This window comes from Amphimedon queenslandica, unplaced genomic scaffold (assembly GCF_000090795.2).
Source record: "Amphimedon queenslandica unplaced genomic scaffold, v1.1 AMPQUscaffold_13087, whole genome shotgun sequence".
NCBI lineage: Eukaryota > Metazoa > Porifera > Demospongiae > Haplosclerida > Niphatidae > Amphimedon > Amphimedon queenslandica.
The window spans coordinates 70,819-80,355 of NW_003546677.1; the positions used below are offsets into that span (position 1 = coordinate 70,819).

The 9,537-nt window shown below is 32.7% G+C and overlaps 3 protein-coding genes across 3 annotated transcripts in view; all 3 read right to left on the reverse strand.

Annotated features, from left to right (window-relative positions):
• The window catches only part of LOC109585308 (uncharacterized), a 4,846-nt gene extending 3,979 nt beyond the window's left edge, over nucleotides 1–867 (reverse strand). Inside the window, exons 1-2 of the mRNA XM_020001318.1 lie at nucleotides 235–867; nucleotides 58–190 (exon numbers count right to left, since the gene is read on the reverse strand). Of these exons, the coding sequence (XP_019856877.1) occupies nucleotides 58–190; nucleotides 235–859 (758 nt within the window). The 5' untranslated portion in view covers nucleotides 860–867. The remainder of the gene's footprint in view (nucleotides 1–57; nucleotides 191–234) is intronic.
• Nucleotides 868–1,341: 474 nt separating this feature from the next.
• Nucleotides 1,342–2,541, reverse strand: LOC105314151 (probable G-protein coupled receptor 52). Its single transcript, XM_011408143.2, has one exon. The coding sequence runs from the start codon at nucleotides 2,378–2,380 to the stop codon at nucleotides 1,430–1,432; it is 951 nt and encodes a 316-aa protein (XP_011406445.1). The 5' UTR covers nucleotides 2,381–2,541; the 3' UTR covers nucleotides 1,342–1,429.
• A 58-nt stretch (nucleotides 2,542–2,599) lies between these two features.
• Nucleotides 2,600–6,986, reverse strand: LOC109585315 (uncharacterized). Its single transcript, XM_020001329.1, has 5 exons — nucleotides 6,869–6,986; nucleotides 6,352–6,816; nucleotides 6,130–6,231; nucleotides 6,017–6,079; nucleotides 2,600–2,830 (listed from the first exon to the last, which is right to left on the reverse strand). The coding sequence occupies exons 1-5, from the start codon at nucleotides 6,972–6,974 to the stop codon at nucleotides 2,742–2,744; spliced, it is 825 nt and encodes a 274-aa protein (XP_019856888.1). The 5' UTR covers nucleotides 6,975–6,986; the 3' UTR covers nucleotides 2,600–2,741.
• Nucleotides 6,987–9,537: the final 2,551 nt, after the last annotated feature.

Consider the following 9,537-nt stretch of genomic DNA (forward strand, 5'->3'; position numbering starts at 1 on the left):
TAAATGTTAGGATAATGTTTGCTTGTATCCTGATTTTGTGTAATACCAATTATCCAGTTAGTAATAATACCATTACATGTGAACTGTATATCAGGAAAAGCTCTTGTATCACTGACTGGTATTACATTAGTAACTGATAGACTGTTTGTATTAAATGAACTTTCAATTGGAGGATAACTGCACCTGTTACCTATAAATACATTAAATGATAAATACATTTCATTAATGACATACTTGTAATTGGATGTATTAGGATATTTGAGTTTTGTAATATTATTTCATGATCTTCAGGATCTTTGTCAACCCTATCATCTCTAATATCAGCTACTCTTCCAATTTGACCAGTACCAGTTACTTTATAAAATCTAATGACACTTCTATCATCAGGAGGTTGGAATACTCCTAATCTGTAGCCTCTATTAAATGCATCCACAAAAGGTAAAGGAGTAGGTAATGTGTAACGATACAGTCCATTAGTAGTGAAACTGTGTGGAGATAATCTAAGTTCAGCAGATACTGGGTCTTTATAGTTATGAGATATTTCCCTCCATATTTCTATTCTAGGATATTGATTCCTGTCCTCAGTTACAGTTCTAATGTCAACTCCAACTAATACTTCAGTCAGTGTAGAAGTACAATCCTCACTAAACTGCTTATTTCCTTCAGTGATGATCCATTTTGTTTTTATTGATTCTGCTAGTCCTGCAGTAGTTTGTCCATTGTTGTTAGTACTGCCAGTTTTAGCCTCCAGTAAACTTAGTTCCATAAATCCTTCAGTACTACAATCATTAGACTGTACTGTACCATTTAACAGCAAAAGAATAAGCAAAAATAAAAGGAAAGATAGAAAAGAAGGCATGCTTACTGTTATCTGAGAGTGTTTAGTTTTGCTGCTAATATTTATATGCAACATCACCCACACTTATATTTACAACTGTGTTTATAATATCTTGTTGCACTATTTATGTAGAATTAATAATTATGATACCACCTACACACTTAATGTTCTTTTAAAGCACAGGTTGGGTCCCTCTGATCACCACAAAAGTAAACAATGAACATAAAAGGAAGCATTGAATTGCTTAATGTGGCCATAACTTTACGTTCATTAGTTAACGTTATTATAAAACCCTTCATCATAACAGTAATGATATTTCCTACATAGGCAGTATATTCCCTATGTGCTGGAGTACATTAAAATCTCATCAATGTGATACCAGGAATGTACTACAAATCATCAACTTCTATCAAGTTCATCGTCTTTTATCTACTTCACTGAAAAAGTAACTTATTTAATTAAAATTACTTTAAAATATGTACATCTACATAAATATACACTATTCAATTAAAATTATTTGTGACAGTACACTGTAAAACATGCATGAGCTATACTTGTCTTCAACAATAACAGAATTTATGATAGATTACATTATCCAGCCATTATTGCATTGGATCTGTGTGGGCAGCACTTGATAATATTGCAGAATTTCTTTATTTCTTCTTTGACTTCTCTTCTGAAAAAAGACTGGATAATTGGATTGATGAATGTCATTGCCAAAATGCATACCAAACCAAAAGCAATCCACATTGCTGGCACATCATGAAACTGATTTAGTATAATAGGAATGAGAGAAGGAACATAGCATATCACATATGCTATCAGCATTAATCCAAATATTCCAGTTAGCCTTCTATTTTTTGACACATATACATTGTTTTCTGCTAGCTGAGCATGTTCCCGAATGAATTTCTTTGTAAAGCAATATGTCCAAACTGATGTGACTATGACAATGCTTATTTCTGGGAAAAAGATTGCCAATAATAAAATGGTAAAGCCAGTTTCATCTTTGAATTTTGGTCCACATGATCCCAAAGTCGTAAAGACAAATCCTCCTATTCCAAAAAATGTTGTTATAAAAGTTAGCCCAGAGAATATCCATATGCTAAGTACCAGGACCAGAGTTACCTTGGGTTTCATGTATTGCTTATAAAAGTTGGGCTTGACAATGAATAGCCACCGATCAACAGATATTGCAGTCAGTGTAGCATTGATAACACTTAGACTGTAGCAAACCACGAATCCAGCAGCATTGCAAGTTGCTTCTTTTTCTTCTTCTGATGTTCCAAATATCCATCCTCCACTTATTACTGATATGAGCCAGGACAGTATGTATATGAAGGCCATTACGTAATGTATCATAATCAGTGAAGTGAAGAGGATTGTTGATGGTAACTTTAAGGACTTCTGTTGAGAGAGAGTGGCAGCCAAAACAATAGTATTGGTCACTAATGCTGCTATCAGTTCCAGTGTGAGTACAACAGCTAGCAAAGGACCGTTTACATCTTCAGCAAGAGTGTAGTTCAGGCCAAATACATCCATTGCAGTAGAGTAGGTACTGATTGATAAGGTGACAAAAATGAACTGCTTGCATTCTATTGAAAAGCTGCAAATTGTCAAGTATTTCAAGCTTAATAGGTGATATTAGTCAGCTAGGTTTCTGATGTATGGGTTTCTATTAAAGTTGCAGATTGTCATTACAAAGCTCAGCAAATATACCTCATAGACTTGGGTGTAAAATAGTAATATTATTATTACCCATACATTGTTAAACTATTTCCATTAGTTATATACAATCCTTGTGTCCATTCAAACATTCAAACAAATATTTCATTATGTACTACTGTATAAATAATAATAACAATGACAATATTTATACAATTTCACTGAAGTTCATTTAGTTTTATGTTATATGATACGGTGATGCTTGCATTTCTCTGTTATGCATTACTACCCTTGGTTCATCATATACCAGTGACTCTTCGCTATTACCTAATAAAATAATTAATATAATGGTAATAAAGTAACATTTGAATAGATAATTGCCAATTTTTTGTAGTTAAGTTATTTTGTGTTTTGAGTTGTGAGCAATTTAAAATTTTCCAATTTTTTGAATAATCATTACATTTTTTGATAAATATTGTTGTCTTTATGCTAGGAAAATGTTTTGAGTTATGGCTAATTTATAAGAAGTGGCAAGCTGTATAACCCATGGTTTTTTCCAAAAAATGGCTCCGAAATCAACCCAAGCTTTTATTACATTTTCTGATACATATTGATAACCTTATGTTGTGTAGAAAGTTTGAGCTGATTCCGACTTCAATTTTTTAAGTTACAGCCATTTTAAGAAAACGCCAAAATTAAAAAAATACCCAAGGCTATAATTAGTAACGCTGTAGCGTTACTAAGTAGGATTCACCCCCAAACAAAATGGCTGCCACGACTTTTGCAGCCTTGCTATACCAGGAAAACGAGCTCCTATGCTCACCAGACTTTATAGAGGACCTTATCTTGACCAGAGGACTCCAATGGTACAACTAGCGTGGCTCTAGATCTTGTCTAAGCGAAAAGTCAAAAATCGGCGAACTGGCCGTTTTGTTCAGCCACCTTTTTTTCATCTTCATCATCATCAAGTCATAAGTCCTGTCAATCCATTTGTCGGTGTGTATCTCAGTATCAGTTGGTGCTACAAGAATAATTCTTACACCAATCTACTCCAACAGTCTATGCGCAGGTCCATGTCCCATCAGATCATTCTTCAAGTAAGAAAAAAGTGATACTGTGACTGCTGGATCGAGCCATCTTAGCTACATGCCGCCATTTTGTTAATTAAAGAAGCTTGCCATGTGCTCCAAAATTTGGGTGTGGTTGCGCATGCTCAGATCTGCAGCTCTGGAAGAAGCAAGTTATTTTTTTACCAAGCTATGCTTGGAATCAACTTACTGCAATACTTTAGTGGAGGTTTCCAGCTAAAAGAAGGTATTGATTTTACATGTTACTGTTTTATCAAGTGTTTTATTTTATTTTATTTAAAAAAACAAACAATTAATTAATGTTATGACTTATGATATGCAATGATAATTATGAACTTGACAACAGCCTGGAAGAACAGGAATAGCAGGGAAGATGGACACTCTTAGCTCACAGATTCTTGAACAAGGACTTGTGTCAAGACTAGTATTAGTTTCACTTGTCATCAGTATAGTTGATTTTCCTTCACCATGTCGATTCAATGCTGTCTCTCATAAATGTTATAACAATGATAATAATAATAAAGAAAATTATTGTTTGTGTAAAATCAAAAAGTATCACAATTGCAACTAAAGAAATACTATAAATATTATTTTTAAAAATCAACACAAACAAGAACATAAAAAATTAAAAAAAAACAAGATGAAGTAGGATTCCAAATGACCAATGAAAATATGAAATATTATTAAAAAATCAACACAAACAAGAACATAAAAAATTTAAAAAAACAAGATGAAGTAGGATTCCGAACGACTAACGAAAATACAAAATGAAAATACTACTCGTGACGCAAATTCTACTCTACATTGCAAGGTGATCCGTAATTCTTACATAATAACATTAAAAGTACAATGTAGAGTAGAATTTGCGTCACGAGTAGGATTTTCATTTCGTATTTTCGTTAGTCGTTCTAGCCCATGGTTTTTTTCCAAAAAATGTCTCTGAAATCACCTCAAATTTTTATTACATTTTCTGATACATATTGATGTCCTTATGCTGTGTAGAAAGTTTGAGCTAATTCCGACTTCAATTTTTCAAGTTACGGCCATTTTAAGAAAACGCCAAAATTCTGAAAAATACCTAAGGCTATATAGCCCATGGTTTTTTCCAAAAAATGGCTCCGAAATCATCCCAAATATTTATTACATTTTCTGATACATATTGATGACCTTATGCTGTGTAGAAAGTTTGAGCTGATTCCGACTTCAATTTTTCAAGTTACAGCCATTTTAAGAAAACGCCAAAATTCAAAAAATACCCAAGGCTATACCCATGGTTTTTTCCAAAAAATGTCTCTGAAATCACCTCAAATTTTTATTACATTTTCTGATACATATTGATGTCCTTATGCTGTGTAGAAAGTTTGAGCTGATTCCGACTTCAATTTTTCAAGTTACCGCCATTTTAAGAAAACGCCAAAATTCTGAAAAATACCTAAGGCTATAGCCCATGGTTTTTTCCAAAAATTGGCTCCGAAATCATCCCAAATTTTTATTACATTTTCTGATACATATTGATGACCTTATGCTCAATTTTTCAAGTTACGGCCATTTTAAGAAAACACCAAAATTCAAAAAATACCCAAGGCTATACCCATGGTTTTTTCCAAAAAATGTCTCTGAAATCACCTCAAATTTTTATTACATTTTCTGATACATATTGATGTCCTTATGCTGTGTAGAAAGTTTGAGCTGATTCCGACTTCAATTTTTCAAGTTACCGCCATTTTAAGAAAATGCCAAAATTCTGAAAAATACCTAAGGCTATAGCCCATGGTTTTTTCCAAAAATTGGCTCCGAAATCATCCCAAATTTTTATTACATTTTCTGATACATATTGATGACCTTATGCTCAATTTTTCAAGTTACGGCCATTTTAAGAAAACGCCAAAATTCAAAAAATACCCAAGGCTATAGCCCATGGTTTTTTCCAAAAAATGTCTCTGAAATTACCTCAAATTTTTATTACATTTTCTGATACATATTGATGTCCTTATGCTGTGTAGAAAGTTTGAGCTAATTCCGACTTCAATTTTTCAAGTTACCGCCATTTTAAGAAAACGCCAAAATTCTGAAAAATACCCAAGGCTATAGCCTATGGTTTTTTCCAAAAAATGTCTCCGAAATCACCCCAAATTTTTATTACATTTTCTGGTACATATTGATGTCCTCATGCTGTGTAGAAAGTTTGAGCTGATTCCAACTACAATTTTTTGAGTTACGGCCATTTTATAAAAATGCCAAAACTCTGAAAACCATGGGCTATAGCCCAGGATTTTTTTAAAAAATGGCTCCATAATTACCTGAAATTTTTATTACATTTTAAGATGTATATTGGTGTCCTTACGCTATGTAGAAAATTTGAGCTTATTCCAACTGCCATAATTTACAATAAGTTGTATTGACATTAAGTTGAACTCTTACTTACTTTCATTTCTTGTTGTGTTAAATTCATATGAAGGATTGTCAATACCACTTTGAGAACTTATATCTGTTTCAAGCATCATAATACATGCATTATGATTTGAATACTTAGCTTACTTTCTGATCCTCTAGTTATTCCATAAGAAGGATTAGTTGATAAATTAATGTCGGACAATATACTTTTATGCCATTCTGCTATTGGTCTTGCCTCTTCATAATCTAATAGTAACAACAACAACAATATTAATAATAATAATAATAATAATAACAATAATAATAATAATAATAATAATAATAATAATAATAATAATAATAATAATAACATGCAGATAATGGTACCTTGTGGTATAGTTGGAATATCCTTCTGGAGGGTATTAGATGTTTCAGTATCAGTAATGAGATCATTAGCAGCAGATGAACCAATCCCATTTTTTGAACGTCTCCTACACACTAATACACTCACTATTAATATTACTAGTATAGTAACTACCAGTAATATAAATACTGTACTAAGTACTGCTACTAGTGTTGTAGGTATATTGCCTGAAGTTAGTTGCAATGTAGGAGCTGGTATCAAACTTGTGCTGTAGACAAAAGTGTTGGACTCCTTTGATTCTGTAGGTAAATCTGTTTTGTGTGACAAGTAGCTGCTTGATGCAGACTTTATAGTACTGTGGCCTGTACTAATAGTCAAAGAAGCCAAGTTGCTATTAATTGGTGTTACAGCAGTAGCAGTGATGTGTGTAGATGTACTTGATACCATTTTTGTATTAGTTACAGTACTAGAGGATACATGGATTGGCTCTACAAGGAATAGTAAATCAATTAGGAAGTACATACGGTCAGCATAACTTACCTACCACAACTGATATCAGTGGATAGTCATTATGTTCCAATGGTATTAATCCATTACTGCTATCAAGCTCATAATTCAATGGTCCATTGTATTGTTGATAATACATTGGATTACTATTAGTGGTTACATTGATTACTAATATATCTCCATACTGTACTTCAATATCACTTGTAAAGTTATATACATTACCATTACTTGATGTAGCAGCAGAAGTATCAACAGTTAGTGCATGAATCAGTTCAGAAGAACGTTTTAAATAAATGTTAGGATAACCTTTGCTTGTGGTCTGATTCTGTGTAATACCAATTATCCAGTTAGTAATAATACCATTACATGTGAACTGTATATCAGGAAAAGCTCTTATATCACTGACTGATATTACATTAGTAACTGATAGACTGTTTGTATTAAATGAACTGTCAATTGGAGGATAGTTGCAGTTGCTTCCTATAAAGACATAAGGAATTATATACATTAATTATTGTCATACCCTATCTAGATAATTTTTACTGGTTCCATAAAAATCATGTTTTTAATGTAGTTAATTCAAATTTTTTTGCTCAATTTTGATGCATGATTTAAAGTACAGAAACTATCAAAATAACATGCTTTACAGTATTAATACGACATACTTGTAATTGGATGTATTAGAATCCTTGACATTTCTAATGTTAAATCGCCATCATCTTCAAAATCTCTTTCAACTAAATCTTCGCTTATACTATCAAGCAATCCAGTTTGACCAGCACCAGTTACTTTATATAATCTAACAACACTTTTATCATCACGAGGTTGGAATACCCCTAGTCTGTAATCAGCAAAAATACCATTAATAATTAAAGGAGTAGGTAATGTATAACGATAGAGTCCATTAGTGGTGAAATTGTGTGGAGATAGTTTCAATGCAATGGATCGGAATCTTCTCCTGTAAAAAGTAGCTCTTCGTTCCCAGATATCTATTTTAGGATATTGATTCCTGTCCTCAGTTTCAGTTCTAATGTCAACTCCAACTAAAACTTCAGTCAGTGTAGAAGTACAATCCTCACTGAACTGCTTATCTTCTTCAGTGATGATCCATCTTGTCCTTTTTGATTCAAAAGCTAGTCCTGCAGTAGTTGGTCCATTGTTCTTAGATCTAGTACCAGTTTTAGCCTCCAGTAAACTTAGTTCCATAAACCCTTCAGTACTACAAGTAGTAGACTGTACTGTACCATTTAACAAAACAAAAGTAAGCAAAATAGAAAGGGAGAGAATCATCTCGACAGTCATCTGCTCAGTTTTGCAGCTTCTTTTAATAGTATAAAGGATAGTAGTATGGAGGACCATGTATGTATGCGTGCAAACGCTTACCCTTTAATGTATTAGGTGACCACAAAACTTAATTACAACTTCCTTAGTTACAGTCTGTCTAGATTTTATCAGATAGCACAAGCAAATTATTGAATAAAAACTATAAAAAGGTTAAACACCGAATCACATGGTAATATTAATTAAAATCACAAGTTAAAAATGCAATCAGTTCTTGTACATGTACTGTAAGTCGGTGTAGAGGGAGTGGCTTGTTTCTAAAGCTCCACCCAGTACAGTAACAGGATCCTCTTTATTAATCATTAGTAATTGTTTATCAGGTGAGGATAGACTTGATGATATATCTGAGAAACTTGGACGATTATGAGAATTAGGATTCCTACATTAAATTGTATAAAATTAAACAGAAAACAGTAGATTTACTGCATATCATTATAACACTGAATATTGTGGGCATGCATGGAGCTTGCATGCTGTAACTGTTATGTTCATTATGCCTTTATTGGCATGTGATACATCTAATCTTCCTAATTTAGTCCAAGTACACATCATTGATCACACCTTTGTGTATTAATAGTACTCATATTTACTATAAACCTACCATATACAGTTCTCTCAGGACACTAATATGATTGTGTGTGGGTGTGAATGCATTACCTAGCTACATGTTTATTACACATTCATTTGTGTGTGACGGTGTACATATTATAATCCCCCAGACTACAAATGTTTGGATACAGTGTAGTCCTTTATTACTTTATAAAGTGCTATAATGCCATTAGATGTTAGTAATTATTAGACACGCACAAACATGTTTGTTTTTGTTTATATACTCATCACAGTATAGTAGAGCTAATAATAAATACATACCAGCATTGGATCATTAGTTTGTACATTGGTTTAGGACATCCTGGAGGAGGTGGTAATCTATAGCCTGAATCAACCAGTCTAATGGACTGAGAAAAAAAGTAAAAAATAGTGATAAGAATTTAATATTATCATACTTCTTGATTAGTAGATTTTTCAAATGGTTTACATCCTAAAGACCAAATCTCATACATTACAGCTCCATAACTCCACACATCACTAGCACTCGAATATTTCTTATAATGTAATGCCTAAACATACACAATTCAATATTCTAATTATATAGTTTCTAATTACTTCTGGTGCTGTCCATTTTATTGGAATCTTTTTTGATTGTGAAATATAATAAGATTCATCTTGTAGATCCCTTGACATACCAAAGTCAGCAATCTGAGACCATACTATATAAAGTCCAATTGTTAGTACTAATCTCTTACCTTGCATATTCCTGTTCCTTCATCTGATACTAATATATTTCTTGCTGCAAGATCTCT